General features: G+C 70.9%; 2 protein-coding genes across 3 annotated transcripts; one reads left to right on the top strand and one right to left on the bottom strand.

The window, feature by feature from the left end:
• Positions 1-238: 238 nt before the first annotated feature.
• Positions 239-3,991, bottom strand: PPP1R1B (protein phosphatase 1 regulatory inhibitor subunit 1B). 2 transcript variants are annotated; one of them, XM_068418790.1, is made up of 8 exons: positions 3,760-3,991; positions 2,951-3,011; positions 2,572-2,594; positions 2,056-2,125; positions 1,772-1,900; positions 1,403-1,471; positions 1,071-1,220; positions 239-986 (listed from the first exon to the last, which is right to left on the bottom strand). In XM_068418790.1, exons 1-8 carry the CDS (start codon positions 3,838-3,840, stop codon positions 898-900), a joined length of 672 nt encoding a protein of 223 aa, XP_068274891.1. In that variant the 5' UTR covers positions 3,841-3,991; the 3' UTR covers positions 239-897. The 2 variants fall into 2 exon arrangements, with proteins under 2 accessions (XP_068274891.1, XP_068274893.1); XM_068418792.1 differs by lacking the exon at positions 3,760-3,991 and adding an exon at positions 3,273-3,308.
• A 12,037-nt stretch (positions 3,992-16,028) lies between these two features.
• On the top strand, positions 16,029-17,102 carry NEUROD2 (neuronal differentiation 2). The gene has a single exon (XM_068418824.1). It carries the CDS (start codon positions 16,029-16,031, stop codon positions 17,100-17,102), a length of 1,074 nt encoding a protein of 357 aa, XP_068274925.1.
• Positions 17,103-21,142: the final 4,040 nt, after the last annotated feature.

The following is a 21,142-nucleotide window of genomic DNA, read 5'->3' as shown; positions in this document are numbered from 1 at the left end:
TCCCCGCGGGAGGGAGTGTCAGTGGGGCCGGGAGGGACCATTCCCCGCGGGGGGGGCGGTGCATGGTGGCACCTGGGTGTGAGCCCATCCCCTGCCCCGCAGCTCCTGCTCTCGCCCCCCACATGCCCACTCCCCCCCCCCCGCAGCCCTCGTCCCCCCAGACACGGGGGTCAGGGCCCCCCCAGCCCCCCCATGGCCGCAGCCCCCCCAAAGCAGCCGCCAGCCCCTGTACAGGCGTTTATTGTGAGCGGGGGGCTCTGCTCGATGGGGGGCGGGGGGGCGGTAGGAGACGGGGGGGGCCCAGAGCCCCACAGCACCCGGGGGTCCCGGCCCCGGCTCCTGCCCCGGCAGCCGGGGGGGCGCAAGGCCTTGCTGGCCCCTCCCGTGGGGCTCCCCGGGGACGGGACCCCCGGCACCGGAGCGGGACGGGGGCGGCTGTGGCCGTGCGGGGGGCCTGGCATGGCACGGCATGGCGTGGCATGGCACGGTGTGGCACAGCATGGCATGACATGGCATGGCACAGAGTGGCACACATGGCACAGCGTGGCACACACAGCGTGGCATGGTACGGCGTGGCACGGCGTGGCACAGTGTGGCACACATGGCACAGCGTGGCACGGCATGGCACAGCATGGCACGCATGGCACAGCGTGGCACGGCATGGCGTGGCATGGCGTAGCACACACAGCATGGCACGGCATGGCACAGCGTGGCACGGCATGGCACAGCGTGGCACGGCATTGCACAGCATGGCACGGAGTGGCACACATGGCCCGGCGCAGCATGGCACGGCGTGGCACGGCACACGAAGCGCAGGCAGGGCAGGCAGCGGGCAAGGGGGTGGCACAGGCGAAGCTGCCGCAGCTGGGGCGGCCGGTGCGCGGTGCCCGGTGCCGGCTAACTGGTGCCCAGCGGGAAGGTGGGCGAGTGGCGCTCGGTGCCAATAGGGCGCGGGGGCACCTCCGCGAAGCCGACGTGTCGCCTCTCTGGGGACGGGAAGGCGGCGGGTCAGGCGCGGGGGCCACCGGCACCGGAGCCACCGGGGATGGTGGGGGTGACACCCCGCGTACCCCCGGTGCCGCCGTCCTCCTGCTCCCGGCCCGGCTCCTCCTCATCACCCTCCGCTCCCTCGGGGTCCTCGGGGATCTCCGACACCGTCAGCGACTTCAGGTCCTCCCCGCGCTCCTCCATGCCGCCGGCGAAGGACACCTTCTGCCCGCCTGCGGGCAACCAGGCCGGGGGACCCACCAGCCCCGGGGTGACCCCGCTGCACCCTGGCCCGGGCAGCACCGGGGGGGACGGGTCCCCAAGCCCCGGCACCCGCGCAGCATCCCCGGGTGAGGGGGACGCAGGTGGGCCACCATGTCCCCCTCCCCGTCCCCTCCCGTCCCCATCCCGTTACCTTTCCGCTTGTGCGCCTTGGGGCCGGCGGGGAAGAAGCTCCGCTCGGCTCTGGCCTGGCTCCCCGGGGCTTCTCGGGCGGGCGGCGATGAGCCGGGGGCAGCGGAAGGCACGCGCGGCACCGGGGCACCGCCGGGGCCGGCAACCGCCACGTCAGCCGAGCGGCCGGGGGTCCGGCTGGCGTCAGCGCGGCCCCGGCGGGGGATTTGGTGGCCCCCGCGGGCCCCATGGCTCTGCCAGCCTTGTCCCCATGTCCCCACATCCCCCAGTCCCCAGCAACCCTGTCCCCATGGCTCTGGCAGCCCCGTCCCCAAGTCCCCACGTCCCGCAGGCTCCAGCAGCCCCGTCCCCCGTCCCCTGTCCCCCTCACCGGGCTCCAGGGCACTGTCGAGGTCGCAGGCGTGGGCCAGCTCGTGCTCCCCATCATCAGCCTCCCCGTCAGAGCTGTCACCCCCGGCCAGGCCACCCTCCAGGTGGGACTGCACGATGCGCTGCACCGCTGGGGAGGCGCCGGCATCAGGACTGGGAGCACTGGGGGCACTGGGGTTTCCCCACAGAGCCACGCGGCACCAGGAGAGGTGTGGGGGTCCGGCGTACACGGGTGCCCCCCGCCCACCCCGCGCCGCCCCCGTGCCTCAGTTTCCCCAGCAGTACCTTTGAGCGAGGGCGGCGTGTAGGCACACGGGTTGGTCCTCTTTGGTTTGAGCAGGCAGCCCTCGGCGCGCTGCGGCACGGGGGGAGCGGCGTCGGGGACGGGGGCCCGGCGTCCCCCCGCACCAGGGGCCACCGCGGCCCCGTGGGGAGCCGGGTGCTGTGACAGGGGTCTCGCGACGGGGACCCCGGGATAAGGACGCTGCGATGGGGGTCCCGCAGTGGGCACCCAAGGCTGACCACCACCCCTCTGGGGACAAGGACCCCGCCGTGGGGACCCTGGGGTGGTGGCCCCGTGGTGGTCACGAGGCAGCGCCGTGGCCAAGCCCCACAGCCTGGCTTGGCTCCATGTCCCCGTCCCCGCAGCGCTGGCGCCGTGTGCCCGTGCCGGGCAGGGAACCGATAAGTGCCGGGGCCAGGCCGGGACGGGGCGGCGGGCGCCTGGGCTGGGCCCCGATAACCCCCCAGCGCCCGCGGGACGGGGAGCGGGGTGCCCCGGGGGTCCCGGCGCCCACTCACCTGGTAGGGCAGGGACTCGTCCTCTGGGTCAGCAGCACCGGGGAGAGAGGGGTGAGCGGGACGGGGCTGCGGGCACCCTGCCCACCCCCGGACCCCCGCACCGGGGGGTCACCCTGCCCACCGGGGACCTGCCACCGTGTCCCGTCCCACCACCGTGTCCTGTCCTGGCCACCCCATCCTGTATGTGACACCCTGTCCCCTCCGTGCCACCATGTCCCATCCTGGACGTCCCATACCATAGGTGACACCGCATCCCACCCCACCACCATGTCCCGTCCCTGCCACCACCTCCCGTCCCTGACCCAGATGTCCCCTGCCACCACGTCCATCCCTGCCCCGTGTCCCACCCCTGGCCGGTGCCAGCCCCTGCCCCGCTCACCTGGGGACGAGTGCTCGGAGAGCTGGAACAGCATGGCCGGCGTGGGCCTCCGCCGGCGGATCTGGGGCACAGGGGGGTGTCACCGCCCAGGGACACCCGGGGTCCCCTGTCCCCTGCCCTGTGCCCCAGGACCAAGACCCCCACTGGGTCCAGCATGTGCTGGGGACGTCCCCTCGGGCTGGGCACAACTGGCTGGGGGTGGCTACACCATCCCCCTGCGTGTCCTGTCCCCTCTGTCCCATCCCTTCTCTCCTGTCCCATCCCATCCCATCCCTGTCCCTGACCCCCTGCACAACTTTCCCTCTGTGGGACAGCAGCTCACATGGGGACCTCGGAGCTCTCTCATCCTGTCCCCATCTCTCCCCCATCCCATACGTCCCCACACCCACTCCTGTCCCTCCCATCCCATGCCCTGTCCCCTCTGTCCCCTCCAATACCCCTTGTCCTACTCTCCGGGTCCCACCCCATCCCTCCCATCCTGTCCCCTCCATCTCCCATCCTGTCCCTTCCCATCCCTCCTGTCCCATCCCTCCTGTCCCCTCCGTCCCTCCCATCACATCCCCTGTCCCCTCCGATCCCCCTTGTCCTACTCTCCCTGTCCCATCCCATCCCTGCTGTCCCACTCTGTCCCCATCCCATCCCATCTGTCCCTCCTGCAGAACCCAGCTCACACCAGCACCTTCGGGATCTCCCGTCCCGGTCACGCCGGGGGTCCCTCGTCGCCCCGAGGTCACCGGCAGCGCGGTCGCGCTGCCGGTGACCTCGGGGCGACGAGGGACCCCCCGGCGTGACCCCATATCCACCCTCACCATCTCGACGGCGCGGGGGTCCAGCTGGCTGGGGGGGGCCGGCACCGAGAACTGGATCTTCTTGCGGTCTTTGGGGTCCATGGCCTCGACCGCGCGTCACCGCGGTGTGTGTGTGTGGGGGGGGGGGGTCCCTGTCACCGGTGCTGGAAGGAATCCGGTAACACCCGGGACTCGGTACGGCGAGGACTGAGAGCGGCGGGAGGTGGAGAAGGCAGAGCCGGTGAGGAGGAGGAGGAGGAGGAGGAAGGAGAGGGAGGGAGGATAAGGCTCCTGCGAGGCGCTGAATTATTCATCTCCCCGGGTAGGGGGGCTGAGGTCCCGGTAATGAGCCCTTGGGGAGCCCCCGAGGGGGTTCAGTCAACCGGGGGGGGGGCCCTTAACCCCTTCCCTGCCAGACGGGTGGCCCCCGGCTGCAGTGACCGGGTGGGACGGGACGGGACAGGGACAGGAGTGGGTGCCTCTGGGTGAGTCCACGTTCCTTGTGCCTCAGTTTCCCCACGGAGCCGCAGACTGGGCAGGCAGGGGCCAGGGGCCAGGGGCTGTGCCCTCGCCCGGGGCTGTGCCTGGCCCGGTTCTAAGAGGTTTTCCCGGTGACAAATTCCACCAAACCCCAAGTTTTCCCCCGGGGAATTGGGGGCTCGGCACCCCCCAGGTACAGCCTCCAGCCCAGGCACCGCTCAGCACCGTGCCCGGCTCTGCCATGACCCTGCCAGGAGGGACCCTGGCATCAAGGGCATCTCTCCTGGCCCTGCCATGGGGGGACAGCCCGGGGTGTCCCCATGCAGAGGGACAGCGGGGTCACCAGCAGTGGGCTCCGTGGCACCCGGATCCCCCAGGGTGGTGGCGTTGGGGCTGAGGAAGCCGCCGAGGAGGAGGAGGAACGAGGAAGGGGGAGCCGGGAGCTGGCTCCGGCCCCCGGATCTCCCGGTGCTCCAACGGCTGCGGGTGGCCGCGGGCCAGCAGCCACCGCTCCGGCAAAATATTTACCCGGGTGGCACCGTGCCACAGCCCAGCCTCCCGCCCGCCCGCCCGGCCCCACGCGGCAAAACACAGCGAAGCGAAGCTCTGCGTGGCAAAGCGTGGCAAAGCTCGGCTTAACAGGGCAGAGCTGGGGTCTGCTCAGCTGAGCTCGGCCCTGGGCACAGCTCAGCCCCACATGGCAGTGCCCACCCCGGCGGGGGACAGCCCAGGGATGGGCACCAGCAGATCCCGTGTCGCCATGGAGGCGACTGCGAGGCTGAGCCGGGGGCACAGGGTGAGGTGTGCCTTGGTCACCCTGTGCCCAGGCTGGCCCCATGCTGAGGGTCCCTGTGCCAGGCTCTGAGCACCGTCCCTGTCCCCAGGTCCCCGTGCCAGGGTCTGAGCATCGTCCCCATCCCTGTCCCCACCCCAGTGGGACCCAAGTCGTTATGGCAACAGGTTCCCGGGCTCCTTCCCGCTGCCGTTCCCATTCCTCCCGCGCATGAAGGCGCCGTGCGAGGGGGTGGCCGGGCCCCCTCCCCTCCCCGCGCTGCGGCAGCAGCAGCACCCGCAGCCCCCCGGGATCGGCACACGTCCCCCGCGCCTGCACCCACGCAGCCTGTGCCCGCGGGTGGCACCCGCAGCTCGGCGCAGGGAGGGGACCGCACCGGGCCTGGCACCCGGCACCGTGCTGGGGAGGGGATGCGGTGCCCGAGCCCCCTCCGGGCACACACGTGCCACACACGGCCCCGGTCCTCGCCAGGTCAGCTCCACCCTGGCACCGTGGGCACCCAGGCTGCTCCATGGTGCGCAGGGGCAGAGCCACTGGTGCTTGTGCCATACCCACGCCATGTCGTGCCATGCCATACCATGCTGTGCCATGCCTGTGCCATGTGGAGGGGGCTGCAGCTCCACGCAGCAGCGAATCCTCCTGCAGAGAGAGTAAAAATAGCAGCAGCGGGTTCGGGGAAGCGGCACTCGCCGCCTCGGCCCCCACCAGCGGGCACCGGCGAGGAGCGGGAGCGACACCGGGGCCGTGGGGCCGGGCACAGCGGGGCCGCGGTGTCGGAGGGGCAGGGTGCTGTGGGGCAGGGTGCTGTGGGGCAGGGTGTTGTGGGGCTGGGGTGTTGAGACGAATGGGGCAGCACGAGGGGATGGGGGCTGCGGGGATGGGGCAGCACCGGGGCAGGGTGCAGTGGGGACAGGGTACACTGGGGACGGGGCAGCGCGGCACTGGGGTAAACTGGGATGGAGCATCGTGGGGACGGGGGTATGGTGGGATCAGAGCATCGTGGGGACGGGAGGACACTGGGGATGGAGCGCTGTGGGGACAGGGTGCAGTGGGGACAGGGTGCCAGGGGGGTCAGGGTGCTGGGGGGTCAGGGTGCCATGGGGTCAGGGCATCGTGGGGACAGAAGGACACGGTGACACCGATCCCTGCTCCAAGAGGTGAGTGCGGGGGGGGCGGGGCCTGTGCGGTGGAGTGGGCGGGGCCATGGGGTGGGCGGGGCTCGTGGGGGGGGCCAGTGGGTGCCCCCAGCACCCCCCACCCTGGGTGACCCCCTCCGGACCCCCCAGCTGGAGAGTGGGGTGACCCCCCCCTGCCCAGCCCTGCGGGAGGGGGTGTCCGGGGATCACTCCTGGGGTCCCCCCCCCCAGCTCCCGGGGTCCCCCGAGCCCCCCCCGGGCTGTGCACCCCGACCCCCCCCGTACCCCAGGACCCCCCCCGCTCACCCCCCCCCCGGCTCAGCCCCCCCCGGGCGCGGAGGCGGCGCCGGGAGCGGGAACACGCGTGGGAGCGGCCGTGGGAGCGGGCGGGGGCGGCGGGCGGGGGGGCGCGGGGGCCTTAACCCCTTCACTGCTGGGAGCCCCCCCCCCCCCCAGGGACAAGCCTGGGGCACTGCAGAGGGGGAGGAGGACCTGGGGGGGCGGCCCCCTCCCCAAATGGGGCTGCAGGGGGGGCCTGGCCACCCCCTTTGCGCCGTGGGGAAACTGAGGCACCGAGCAGCGCCGGTGGGACGGGGGGGCTGCGGGCCCATCACCCCAGCAGGGTGGGCAGGGGGCTGTGTCCCCGCGTCCCCCCCCCGCGTGGGCCTGGCCCCGATGCCCTCGCCAGCCCGGCTGTCCCCATCGGGGCTGCGGCACGCTGGCGGCAGATGCCATCCCTGGCGTGGCTGGCACGGTGGTGGCCGATGCTGGCATGGTGGTGGCCAATGCTGGCATGGCTGGGCTGGCACAGCCCCCCCGGTGCTGGCACAGCTGCGTGGCACGAGCTCAAGGGCTTTGGCACGGGGTGGCCCGAGCGGAGCCGTGGCTGGAGCCATCCCCCCCCATGCCAAGCCTCGCACCCACGCCCCGGGGTGCTCCTGGCCAGGGTGGGGCTGCCACAGAGGCTGGGGGCACTGGGGGATCACCCCCGGGGTGGGCACCCCACTGGGGCATAGGGACACGCTGGCTCGGGGGGGTCTGTGCCCAGGGAGCCTGGTGCCAGGGTCTGCCTGTCCCGGGAGGGCCTGAAGGGTTAAAACCTCGGGGGGGGGATATGGGGGTGGGTTGGGGGGGGGGGGGGGCGAGCCCCGGGGTCCCAAGGAGGGAGGGGACAGGCAGCCCGGGGGGTCTCCTCTTGCTGGGGACCTCAGTGCCCGCCGTGCCTCAGTTTACCCACCTGTAACCCGTGCCCACCCCAGCCCGAGGCCCCGGCCGCCCCCTCCCCTGGCGGGTGTGACCCCAGGGGACCCCAAAGCCCATCCCGGTGCCCCGCGGTGCCCTGCCGAGGGGGGGCTGCCAGCCCCACTCCCCCCACCCTGTGCCCACCCGGGGAGGGGGGCCCGGCCGGTGCCCAGCCGCCAGCACAGACCAGTTTGCTGCCTCCGTTCCCAGAAGAAAGAATAAAGTTAAAACATCTGTTAATTTATAAACCAATTTAACCATGACTGGTTAATAAATAGGTACCAGCTGCCAGCCCCCCCCCGCCCGGGCGAGGGGCATGCGGGGGGCGGGGGCACGCAGCCAGCCGGGCTCGCCCCGCCGCCCCCCGGGGTCGGTGTCACTTGTCCCAGGGAGGGTGGCACGGGGGTCCCCGGGGGATGCGGCTGCCCAGAGCGCCAGGGTTTGCCAGGGAGGGCAGGGGGCCGCGGGGAGGGTGGCACGGGGGGGGTCCCAGCCCCTAAGGGGAGAGATGGGTGAGGGTGGCCTGGGAGGGGGCTCGCAGGGGGCACGGGGACATGGGGACACGGGTGGGGGCTGCCCTGCATCGGGGGGGGACGTTTCAGTGGGTGCTGGTGGGGTGGGAGCCGGGGCTGGAGCGGGGGGTGCCTGGGTGTGCGTGTGCCAGGGCTGTGCATGCGTGTGCATGCGTGTGTGTGCCAGTACATGTGCGTGTGTGTGCAAGCATGCAGGTATGAGCCAGGGCTGTGCATGTGTGTGCACAGGAGTGTGTGTGTTTGTGTGTGCATAAGAGTATGTGCATGTGTGTGGAAGCGTGCATGTGTGTGCCAGGGACATGCATGTGTGTGTATGTGCCAAGGACGTGCATGTGTGCGCATCTGTGTGTTCAGGCATGTGTGTGCATGTGTGTGTGTGTGCACAGGAGCGTGTGTGCGCATGCGTGTATGTGCCAGCGATGTACACGTGTGTGCAAGCATGCACGTATGTGCCAGGGATGTGTGTGCACAGGAGTGTGTGCATGTGTGTGTGCGTGCCAGGGATGTTCATGTGTGTGTGTGTGTGCGCCAGGGATGTGCACATGTGCACAGGAGCGTGTGTGTGCACACATGTGTGTGTGTGTGTCCATGCACAGGAGCATGTGTGTGCACACGTGTGTGTGTCCATGCACAGGAGCACGCAGGATGCCCACGCGTGTCCCCACCCCCGCGCTGAGCGGGGACCCCCCGTCTGTCCTTGGGGACCCCCGGGGGGGCCGGGGGTGCCGCGGGGTCGCGATGCCGGGGCACGAGCCCCCTCCCCGGCCGCGCGCGCCCCGACACGTGTCGCGATAGTAATGTAATTTGTCCGGTAACAATGGGCAGCTCGAGGGTTGTATTTAATTACAGCGCTTGCACCAACCTGGACTCACCCCGGTTCATCAATAATGCATGCGTTTGTGTTTATCGCGGCTTAATTAATCCGTGCTTACGACAATTAAAGGCTCGCAAAATCCCCCACGGTGGCGGCGGGGAGCGGCTGCGCGGTGGTCGCGGTGCCGGGGTGGTCGCGGTGCCAGCGCGGTGGCGGCGGTGGCAGGAGCCGGAGCGGCTGCAGAGCGGTGGGGTGACCCCCCCCCCTCGCCCCATGGCACCCCCGGGGGTCCCCCCGCAGCTGAACACCTCCTAGGCGATGGGAGACCCCCCCAGGCGCAGGGTGCTGCGGTGGGGACCACCGTGGGGGCACCCCGCTCCGTGCCTCAGTTTCCCCAGGAGGCGACAGCTGCAGCCGCTGGGCACCGGGCCACCGCCTCACCCCCCGAGACCCCCAAACCTTCCCCCCATCCCTCCTCCCCAACCCCTTCTCCTTCATTTTCCCTCTCCCCTCCCTCCTCCCCGTGCCCTCCCCCCCTCCCACGGTGCCGGTGCCCCCCCCCGAGGCGGGCCGTGCCGGGCCGTGCCACGCCGGCTCTGCGCCTTTAAGCGCGGCTCAGGCTTGTCCCGGATCAGCCCGAGCGCCTATTAAAATTTTATGCGAAGTGTAAATGGGCCAGGTCTCCAGCTTCCCGCTCCCTCCGAATGATTTATTACTCGCAAATACCACAGAACTAATTAGTATAGTAATTAATTAATACGAATTTGCATATTTGCATGTGCAATTAGTGCAGTGGAGTGATTACTCTGAAAATGAGAAGTTGGGGCTTGTCAGATGGTGGTGTGAACTGGAGTGGAAAAGCCTCGTGCAAATGAACCCGGGCGGCGGCGGCGGGCACGCGGCGGGCACACGGCCGGCCCCACGCGGCACCGCGGCGCGAGGCCCCACGCGTGGCACGGGGGGGACACACACCCCCAGCCCCAGGGACCCCCCCCCATCCCGGCCCTGGACCCCACCATGGGACCGCTCCATCCCTCGGCCATCTCCATGGCGACTCGCCGTGCCAGGCGCGTCCCCATGGCAACGGGCCACGCAGCCTCGCCATGGCGACTGTCGTCATCGGCGCCGTGTCGCCATGGAGACACCCCCCCCGCCCCCAAATCCACTCCATGACTCGGGGTGTCGGGATGGGGACCCCAGGGTGGGGGGCCCCAAAGCCACCCGGGATGCGGGATGGGGGTCCCCGATGTCCCCAGGGATGGGACCCCCCCAGAGCACCCCGATACGGGGATGAGGGTCCCAGAGTGCCCGATGCCAGAGGTCCCCCGGTGCCCTGGGGCTGGCAGGGACAGCTGAGCCCTGTGGTGGCAGCACCAGACTAGATCAGCCCCCGAGGACCAGTGGCCCAAGGCCCCCCCAGGACGGGGGTCTGGCACCCCCAGCCCCACAGCTCCAAACCCTTCGCCTTTGTCCCTGGTGCCACCCTGGTGCCCCCTCACCCGTAGCCCCTGTGCCCACCCGCCCCGCTGAGGCCTGACACCACTCAGCGCATTTCTGGGAGGGCCACCGGCTGCCTCCCCCCCGGTTTGGGGACATCAGCGCCGAGGGGCACAGGATGGGGGGGGATGTGGTTGCGGGCAGCCCCCGCTGCCCCCACACACCGCGTCCCCCTGCCACCGCGTGCCCTGAAACGGGCCCAAGCGGACGCCATCTGCCGCGGGGGGGCCGGGGGCCGGTGCCAGCAGCACTCGTTCAGCCGCGCCATGCCCACGCCGGTGGCATCGCCAGGCTGCGCACCGGCCCCCCGTGTGCCCCCCAGGGCCACCATGGGGGGGGTGCTGTGACCACAGGGGGCCTCCTGTCTGCTCCTGGGGCCTTGTGACATCACAGTGCGGTGGTTGTGATGTCATAGCTCGTTGTGACCTCACCAGGTGGCCTGCTGACCTCACCAACAGCCATCTCTGCTGGTGCCACAATGGCAGCCCCCTCCAGCCCTGGGTCTGGTGCCAGCGTCCCCCAGTCCCAGCCCCCCCATCCCCAAAGGGCACCCAGCCCTGGCTGGGGCAAACCCAGTGTCCGCCGGGGGATGGAGGGAGCACCGGGGGGGGACAAGTGCCCTGGGGCCACCCTTCCTCCCAGCCCGGGACCCTCCGTCCCCAGCCCCGCACGACCGGCCAGTTCCCGGGGCATCGTTTGCCGAATTAACATCGTGTGTCTTAAAAACCACCACCAAGCCCCCGGCCCGTGAGCGGCAGCGGGTGGGGGGGACGGGTGGGGGTCCGGCCGCGGGATCTGGCCACCCCATGGTGACAGTGGCTTCTCTTGGCACCAGCACCCCGTCCTCCTCTAGCGAAAGAAAAGAGGGACTCGCTAAAAGCTCCCCCAGTCCCGGCTGAGCTGGGACCGCCCCTTTCCTCCCACCGTGCCTCAGTTTCCCTCCACCACCAGCTTCCTCCTCCAGCGCTCCCAACCCACCCATGACCCCGCGGTCCCCATTGCAGGGACCTTTAGGGACACGGGGACAGGGCACCCACACCCTGTCCCCCCGAGACCCCCACCCGCAGACAGGGCCCTGCTCACCCGGCGACTGGAAGATGCCCAGGGACGGGTCCCACGAGGGAGAGGGGCCACTTTGTCCCCGAAGGCAGCGGGGACGGGGATGGGGACGGGCTGGGCTCTCCTCCCCGCGGCTGCCGGTCCCCGGCGGTGGCTCCGCCGCGCGTTACCGCATCCATCTCCCCCAGCCTTCACCTCCCAGAAATATTGCGGCGCGGAGCCGGCTCCATCTGGCAGCGCGGCCCCCGCCTCCCCCCGCTGCCGCAGCCGGCTCCTCCGCTCAGCCCCGCCGAGGGGTGACGGGGACCCCGCCGGTGAGGGGGGCCAGGTCGGTGCCCCCCAGCCCGTGCCGAGGAGGGACAGTGCGGCCGGCTGCGGTGCCACGCACCGGCCCCACGCTGGGGCTGCGGCAGCCGGCTGAGCCCCGGCAAACTCACCGCACACAGGGCCCCTAGGAGCCACCCTGGGCCCAGCTGGCTCCCAGACGGGTCCCAGCACCCCCCAGCACCCAGCTCCCACCCCCGGCTCTGCCGGAGCCGACCCCATTTCCATGCCCCCACCATGTCCCTCTGATGCCACGTGTCTCCCGGCACCCACCTCCGGGAGGGAGCTGCCACGGCGCCAAGCAGGGTGCCCGTCCCCACCCATCGCCCTCCTGCCGCAGCGAGGGGAAGGGACACGGAGGGTGAATTTTGGAGGAGGGAAGAGCTCCGGGCACCAGCCAGCTCCCTGCTGTGCCCGCCGGGCAGCGAGCCCCCGGGCACCCGGCTGGGGGGACTGGAGGCGGCCGTGCTGGTAAAGCCGGTCCCTGCACTCGAGGACCAGCAGCAGGATGGGGACCACAGCCCCAGGGTCACCCAGCCCCGACCTCCTGGGGCAGGAGGGACCCCCCATCAGCCCCTGCACCCGAAGCGCCAGCACCCAGCCCTGCCCCTGCTCCCCCCTGCTGTGCCCCTGGGCTTCCCCCTGACCTCGCCTCCTCCTGCTGCCCAGGGCACCCCATTGCCCCAGGGGCCGGATCCTGCTCATACAGCCCCTGTGCCGTGATGCTGGGAGCCCCACTCGCTGCCCTGGATGAAACCCCCTCTAAAGGCACCCTGGGACCAGTACGGGGCTGCCCCTGCCCCGCTCTGCCCTGTGCCAGCACCAGTCGTGGCGGAGGGGACAGCACAGGGATGGCACCGGGATCCCTCCTCCTGCCGTGCCCCGGCACAGGCCGGCCAGGGGCCCCCAGCCCCGGCACGACGCAGCCGTTTGGGTTTCCATCTCCTGCTCCCCTTTCATCTCCTCAACCCGTTTCATGTCGCCACTTTCTCCCCCCTCCCAGCGCTGCGCATGCTGATGAGCCGCGCGCCGGCGCCCACCCTCGCCGCTCACCGGCTGCTGGTGAGGCTGTAACGGGCACACCGGGCCAGGGGCTGCGGCTTGTCCCCGTCCCCGTCCCTGTCCCCGCACAGCCCAGCCCGGCTGCTCGCACCGTGGCATCTCCTCGGCCCCCTCGGGTCCCCCATGGGCTGCGGTGCCAGGAACCGGGGCACTGTTGGCTTCGCCACCCCGACGCCAGGGTGCTGCCAGGCTGGAGCGGGGCTGTGCCACCCACCGAGGGCCTGGGGTCCCCTGGCCTGGGAGCCAAGGGCAGCGGAGCGGGGACTTACCCAGAGGTGGCAGGAACGGGCAGCGCCGGCGTGCTGCGGGCACCAGGCGAGGGTGAGCTCCCGTGGCATGGTGATGCCCTCCCGGCACCCGCCCGCAAAATGAAGATGGCAACAACAGAAGGAGCTGAACGGTGCTGCGGGGAAGGGCTGCGGTGTGCCGGGAGGCTGCCCAGGCATCGGCGCCCCAGCATGGCACCGGCACGGCTGGGGTGGGCCCTGCCTCCCCGTGGGCCGGCTCCAGCCCAGGTGCCATCTGCTCGACCGCAGCCATGAGTGACAGTCGGAGGGGTCGGCGGCGGGGGGGACACTCGCTGCCGGTGGGGGCCCCTCTGTCACGTGCCAGCCCCCCGCGCCTGCACCGGAGGGGTGGGTGACGCCGACGCCGCTGGCACAGACCCGGCGGCCGGGCACAGCCAGCCCTTTGTCTGCGTGTGGGCACAGCCCCGGCCACCACTGCCACCGTGTCCCTGCCGTGCCCACGCCACAGCCGTGCCACACTTGCCTGCGGTGCGTGGCCAGCACGTGTCAGTGCGTGGCAACCTGACCCACTGCCCCTTCCCCTGCCCGCACCCCTCGAGCCGGGCAGGTCCCAGCCCCCCTGAGCTCATGGGGACAGAGGGGATCCAGGACACGGGGACATCCCACAGCTTGGCACCGACGGCTGCAGCCAGAAGCGGGGCACCAGGCGGTGGGATCCGGCTCCCGGGGGCACCACACACCGTTACGGGCCCCCCGGCCCCGCCGCCGGTTTGCAGGCACGGGGGAAATGGCGGCAGCGATTTCTGGCTGCGGACGCACCGTGGTGGGGACAGATCTGGAGGCCGGGGGGTGACGGGGCGCTGCCGGGCCGGGGTGCGGGGCTGCGGCAGGTGAGGAGGCGCCTGGCAGACAAAGGCCTCGCCGGCTGCACCGCGGCATGGCCGGGCCTCTGCCGCCGCCACCGTGGGACCCGCAGCCGTGGGGGGCTTGGACCCCCTGTGCATCGGGGAGGGCGTGTGTGTGTGCAAGCGTGTGCACGTGTGTGTGTGCACGCAGGAGTGTGCCGAAGGCCGGCTGCATCTGTGAGCGCCGGGCTGTGCCGCGGGGCTGCAGGGAGAGGCTGGCGAGGCTGCGTGGCTGAGGGGGTGCCGGCGGGCACCGTGGGGCAGTGGGCAGCCGGAGGGGGCCACGTGCCACCCACACGGGGACCCACGGCCCCGCAGCCACCAGCCCTGCCCACATCCACACCTGCAGCCCCCTGCCCGCGCCAGTGTGGCCGGACCAGGCGCCGCCACCGCCACCGCCTCGCCCGGGCCCTGCCTGGCCGCAGCCCCCAGCCCACGCCAGGCCCTTGGCACCGCAGCCATCCCCGTTCGGCTGGTGGCTGAGGGTGGGGATGGACCTGGGCGAGCCGCCGCGGCGTTTTGCGGCGAGCCGCAGATGCCAGCTCCCAGCGAGGGTCCCCGCGGCGTCTCCCCCCTCGCCCCGGTGCCCGCTGGCTGCCCCCGGCACGCTCGGCCCGGCTGGGATGGCCAGTCTCCCCTGCCGCTGGCTCCATTGTTCAGCCCGGCCCCGCCATCGCCTGCATCTCGCCCGGGTCCCATTTTGCGGCGTGTAGGCAGAGCTGGAGATTTGGAAGAGGTTGGTTTTTTTTTTTTTTGGTTGGGTTTTTTTTTTTTGAGTACAGAGTGACAGATGGCGAGTCCTCCTTCCCCAGAGAGACAAATCTCCCTGAATGCAAGCGCATGTCAATCATTAGCTCTCATGTGATAGCTCTCGCGCATGACGTGCCAACCATATGGCACTGGCAGCAGAGCTGGTACCCCCTTTGCTGGGTAGAGATGCCACTCTCGCCTCCTTTTGGATAGAGGACTGCAGGAGGCTGGAGCACCTCAAGGAGCCGCGTCCCGCTCCCAGAAGATGCTGGGAACAATGAAATAAGAATTCCTGCGGTCCCCCGGAGGTGAGCTGTGGCCGAAGTGGAGGGCTGGGAGGGCAGCGGAGGAAACTTGAATGGAGAAAAGGCAACTTCCATGTTGATTTTGTTTCTCCGCCACGTCTCGCCCTTTTTTCCCCTCGTCTTTCGTTCTCCCCCGGCCCTCGGTTCTCCCTCTCCCGCCGGCCCCGCCGATGGAGGTTTCACCCCCCCCACCGCATCCCCCCCGGGGGGGATGTTGGGGTTTCGTCCCCCCCGGCCCCCCCCCGCGGCTGGGCGCGCCCGGGGCGCCGCGGTCCCGGCGGGACGGAGCGGGCAGCGGCGGCCGAGCGGCATCAACGAAATCGGCGCGGAGCCGCCGCGCCGCCGCCCCCGGGGGCCCCGACCCGGCGGAGCCGCCCCCCCGCTCCCCCGCGGCGCCCCCGGCCCCCGCCCCGGGGGGCGCCCCCCCCCCGCCCCGGCCCCGCCGCCCCGCCCGACCTCCCGGGGGGCGACCCCGGCAGCGCAGCCGCCCGCGACCCCCGCGCTCCCCCCGGGGGGGCCCCGGCCGCCCCCGCCCCCGCCGCCCCCCGCCGCGCCGCCGTTTGATGCCGCCGCATTTTATGGGCCGCGCTCCGGCGGCCGGGGGGAGCCCCGGGGCGGGGGGACCGGGCGGGGGCTGACCGGGCCGGAGGGGGGAGGGGGGTTGGGGGGGGGTACTGGCCGCCCCTCGGCGCTCCGGCCCCGGGACGGCGATGGCGGAGCCGCGGCCGGGGCCGCTCCGCGCCCGCGGCGGGGAAAAGTTGGAGGCGTCAAAGAGGGGCCGGTGGCACCGGGCCCGGCCCGCGGGGCACCGGGGGGGGGGCATCGGCCAGGCCGGGGGCGGGGGCGCGGGGGGGGCACCGCAGCGGGCGCAGGAGAGGGGGAGCGGGGCGCGGGCGGCGGCCCCGGGAAGCCCGGGGGGGGCGTCGGTGGGGGGGCATCGCCGCGCCCCGAGGGAGCCCCGGTGCCCCCGGGGTCGGGCGGCCGGGGCGGGCGGCGGCAGCGGGCGGCCCCGCGCCCAATTCGTTTTCGCCGCCCCCGGTGCCGCGGAGCCGCTCCCGGGGAGGGCGGTGGGGAGCGGGGGGGGGGGGCGGGCGGCGGGGCCGCCGGTAACGCCTGGCTCTTTGCCCCCCGCTGCAGCCACCATGTTGACGCGACTTTTCAGCGAGCCCAGCCTGGTCCCCGAAGTCCCGAAATTCGCCGGTTGGGCCGAGGAGTGCGAGGAGGATGCCCGGAGCGAGAAGGAGGAGCGGGCGGGGAAGGGCTGCGCCCTCCCCGAGGAGCCGCCCCAGGGTTCGCTGGGGGAGAGCAAGGAGGAAGGGGAGCTAGGAGGGGACGAGGAGGAGGAGGAGGAGGAGGAGGAAGGCTTGGAGGAGGCGGAGGGCGAGCGGCCCAAGAAGCGCGGCCCCAAGAAGCGCAAGATGACCAAGGCGCGGCTGGAGCGCTCCAAGCTGCGGCGGCAGAAGGCGAACGCCCGGGAGCGCAACCGCATGCACGACCTGAACGCGGCCCTGGACAACCTGCGCAAGGTGGTTCCCTGCTACTCCAAAACCCAAAAGCTCTCCAAAATCGAGACCCTTCGCTTGGCCAAGAACTACATCTGGGCTCTCTCCGAGATCCTGCGCTCGGGCAAACGGCCCGACCTGGTTTCCTACGTGCAGACTCTGTGCAAGGGGCTGTCGCAGCCCACCACCAACCTGGTGGCCGGCTGCCTGCAGCTCAACTCCCGCAATTTCCTCACGGAGCAGGGGCAGGAGGGGGCCCGTTTCCACGGCCCCAACGCCTCCTTCGCCGTGCACCCCTACCCCTACCCCTGCTCGCGGCTGGCCGCGGCGCAGTGCCCGCCCGCCGCCGGCCCCGGGTCCCACGGGCTGAGGACACACAGCTACTGCGCCTCCGCCTACGAGAGCCTCTACGGCAACGCGTCCCCCGACTACAACAGCTCGGAGTACGACGGCGGGCTCAGCCCCCCGCTCTGCATCAACGGCAACTTCTCCCTCAAGCAGGACTCTTCTTCCCCCGACCACGAGAAAAGCTACCACTACTCTATGCACTACTCGGCGCTGCCCGGCTCCCGGCCCGCCGGCCACAACCTGGTCTTCGGTTCGGCGGGGATGCGCGGGGGGGTCCACTCCGAGAACATCTTCCCCTACGACATGCACCTCCCGCACGAGCGGGGCCCCATGTACGAGGAGCTCAACGCCTTCTTCCACAACTGACCCCCCCCCTCCCCTCCCCGAGCCCCCTCCCCGCCCGGCCGCCCCGTCCCCGAGGTTGGCGGCGGGACACACACACACACACACACCCCCACCCCCCTCCGCCACCCGTGGCGGCCCCGCGGACCGGCCCCCGGGGCTCCGCCGTGGGCTTTGGTGCAATATGGGGACCCGGCCCCGGTGGCGGGTCCCCGCGCCCCGTGGGGACAAAGTGCTTTTTTGGGAGGATTTCCCCTTTTCCTTAAATTATTATGTATTATCTATTATTTATTATATTATTATTATTTATTATATTATTATCATTTATTATATTATTATTATTTATTATTTATTGTTTATTATTTATTATTTATTATCTTCCCCACGGGGGGAGGCGCCCAGCGCGACCCGACCCCTCCGGCTCGTCCCGCTGGGTCGAACCGCGTCGTTTCGTTTTTTAATTCGTTTTAATTTAATATTTAATTTAATTTAAATTTTTTTTTCCCCTTCCCTCCTCTCCCATTTTGGGCCGGTTCTCCCCTCCGCCGCCATGACCCCCCCTCACACACACATACCCCCCCCCCCCGGCATCGGACACCCGCTGCCCCGGCCCGTGGGAGCGAGAGGAGCCCGCGCTGCAGCGCGGAGCGCAACTTTCCGAAGCAATAAGGCGGCGCAGGGAGGACCCCACCGCTCTATCTATGCAAGCAGGCGCGGCCCGGCGGACGCTCAGCGATGCACTTTGCTTTGGGGGGGCCCCGGCCCCGCTCCCCGCCCCCGGGAGCTCCTCTCGCAGCGCGTGTGTCAGGACGTTTTTTACCTATTTTAAAAACTTGAAACGGAAAAAAAAAAAAAAAAAAGAAAAAACAATAATAATAATTAAAAAAAAAAAACCTACACAAACAAACCAACCCCCACGTCGCCCCGGTTTTCCCGAGCTGGCGGAGCCGGGGCCGGGCGCGGCCGGGCAACCCGCAGCTATGCAAGCGGGGCTCCGGGGGGGCTGGCGGGGCTGCGCCCCCCTCGCGGCGCCCGGGCCCGGCCCGTGGGTCTTCGCCCCGGTTTGCCGCATTCCTTCGGTCGGGAGACGCCGGAAAGCCGAGATAACGCGCTTTATTTTTTGTTTTTTTAATTTTGTTTTTTTTTTGGAACCTGCCCGCACCACCTTCGAGAAACCAGCATTTTTAGAGACCAGGGAGGAGGAGGAGGAGGATTTCTGAGAAATGTTTTGAAAACGAAAAAAAAAAAAAAAAAAGTTTTGCAAAAAAAAAAAATACCGGGAAAAACAAAAAAAGAAAAAGAAAAAAACCCACAAACCGTTGTAGCAAAGGGGACCCGCCTGTCCGACACCAGAAGTGCTTTCGTGTTTCTGTTCCGTTTCATTTCGATTAATAAATATTTATGGCCAACGATATGCAAGAGCCCCCCCGCGCCGGGAGCCGCTCCCCGCTCCCCGCTCCCCCGGTCCCCGCCGCCGCGGACCCTGCTTGGCAGCGGCGGGGCGCGGGGCCGCGGGGCCGGGGGGCCCGGCGATACTGCATGCACCGGCCCCCCCCCCCCGGGGCCCTCCCCTGGCCCCGCTGGACGCTCGCAGCCCGGTCCCCGCCGGGGCGGCCCCGCCAGGACTCGTCGGCCGTGACGAGCCGCCGCCGGTGCGATTCGCTGCGAACGTGTAATTACCGAGCGTCCTTCGACGGCGATTAATAAATATTCAATGTTGACTCCGCCGCCTTCGCCGCTTTCCTTCCGCCCCGGGGCACCGGGGGCACCGGCCCGACCCCCGCCCCGCGCCCGCCGCCGCTGCCGGGGCCGCCCCCGGTACTTCTCGGCGGTGCCGGTGCCTCCGCCGCTCCCGCCGCCCGAGTGCGCGGCCCGCGGTGGGGCGGCGCTGATATAACGCGGCTCTACCCCACGGGTGTCCCCCCCGGGACCGGGGAGGCGGTGTCCCCCCCTCGTCGCCAATAAAGGCACCGGGATCCGGAGCGGCGGCCCGGCTCGGTCCCGGCCCCGCCGTCACGGGCGAGACGCGACGGTGACAGCACTCCGGTCCCCCGGGAGCGGTAGCTCGGAAACTGATGCCCGGAGCTGGCACCGGCGAGGGTGCCTGGTGGCGGTGGCCAAGGCCGGGTTCGTCCGTGGCGGCCCCGGTACCCGGTCGGCTCCCGGCGCGGTGCCCGGTTCCCGTGTCCGTTCCCGGTGCTTGTGCTCGATGGAGCCCCGGGAGCCCCGGCGCGGTGCCCGGTCCCGGTGCCCGGTGGAGCCCCGGGAGCCCCGGCGCGGTGCCCGGTCCCGGTGCGGAGCTGTCCGCCGCGATGGTGCTGAACGGGCGCCCGGGCCACGCCGCCTGCCCAGGCAAACGGGCGTCGGTCTATTCACCGTCCGCGCCACCGGGGCTCATCACCGCCCGACGGCGCCGGACTCTGAGCAGGGTCGGGGACCGGGGTCCCGATCGCGCGGTGCCGCTGCCCACGGCCACGGGGATCGCGGGGCACCGGTTCCCCGCGGGAGGCGGCGTGCGCCGGGGCAGCACCGGGGCTGCGGGGACGGAACCCCCGGGTTCCTCCCGGGACAGGCCGGCGGGGCCGCGCCTCACAGCCCCGCGGCTTTTGGGGAAAATCCGGGCAGGTTTGGGGTCGGCCCGGGACGCGCCCACAGCCCGGCCGGGCCCGGGGCCGGTGCCGCCGGGGCTGGAAACGGGGAACGGCTCCAGCGCGGCCCCGACGTGCCGGGCCCGGCCCGGTGAAGGGGGCAACGAGGAACCGGGACCGGCCGAGCCGCTGCGGCGGAGCGCGGCCCCCGAGAACCCCCGGCCGGGCCGGGCCCGGTGCTCGCCGCTCCCCGCAGAGGAGCGAAGCCTCTTCCGACGGCTCCGGCCCGAGCATCCTCCCGGGACGGCCCCAGGGCCTCGCCGGCGAGGGCCCGGGCGGGGGCGATGCGTGGCCCTTCGGCCGTCACCGGCGACCGGCGGCACCGGGGCCGCGGCCCGGAGATGCGGCGTCGAAGGGCGGATGCCCCGGCGGAGGGGAGGGGGACGCGGGGGGCCGGGGGCTGCGGGGGGGCCGCCGACATCTGCTCCCGGGAAGGGCCCGGGGCCGGCTGTGCCGGGGGGTGCCGGGGCTGCGGTTTACGTTAATTTCCTGGGATTTTTTTTCCCGGTGCCCGCCCGGCCCCGCCGAAGCGAGGGGATGCGGGAACCCGCCCGGCTGCTCCGGCATGGAGCGGCCCCGCAATGCGGCCCAGCACTCGGTGCACGGCCCCGGTGCAAAGCTCCGGAGAAAAGCTCCGGTGCAAAGCTCCGGTGGAAGGCTTTGGTGTACGGTCCCGGTGCACGGCTTCGTTGCAAAGCTCCGGTGCATGTCTCCGGTAGTAGGCTCCGGTGCAAAGCTCCGGTGCACGGCCCCGTGCACAGCTCCGGTGCACGCCCGCGGTGCCCGGCCCCGGTACAAGGCCCCGGTGCCCGGTCCCGGTGCCCAGCCGGCCCGCACGGCGGCCCCGGTGCTGAGCGGCGGCGGCCGGTGGCTCCCGAGGAGGGAAGCGGGAGGTCGGGAGCAACCGGCCGCCACGATCCGCCGGGATCTGCGGGGGTTTTGCGTGATCAAAGTCACCTGGGGGGGGGGTGTTACCGGGGACCCCGCACGGCTCGGCCGGGGGGACCGGAGCGGGGCCAGCACCGGGGGAGACCCCGCTGTCGCGGCTCGCCCGCGCTCAGCTCCCCTATTTCAAGGCAGGATGAGATGGGGGGGGTGGGTTTATTCCCCCCCCTCCACCCCGCCGCCCCCGGTGCCCCCGGCCCGGCCCGGCCCGGCCCCTCTCCCTCCCGGCGGAGCGCGGCGGGGGCGCGGGGCGAGCGCCAGCTCCGGGTCGCCGCTGCCACCGGCGAGTGCCAGCCGGGGGGGGGGGAGGAGGAGTCATTGCTTCAGTTTAAATTTCATGGCATCTGTTCATTATTATACAGTGCGGATTTTTATATGGACAGCTAAATTAAAGACAGATTTCTGCCAAAATTGCAGATACCGTAAAAAAAACGGAGGCTCCCGGCGCCGGGCGCTCGCCGCGCTGCGGGG

This window comes from Nyctibius grandis, chromosome 26 (genome assembly GCF_013368605.1).
Source record: "Nyctibius grandis isolate bNycGra1 chromosome 26, bNycGra1.pri, whole genome shotgun sequence".
Taxonomy (NCBI): Eukaryota; Metazoa; Chordata; class Aves; order Nyctibiiformes; family Nyctibiidae; genus Nyctibius; species Nyctibius grandis.
This window is presented reverse-complemented; position numbering and strand designations above follow the sequence as displayed.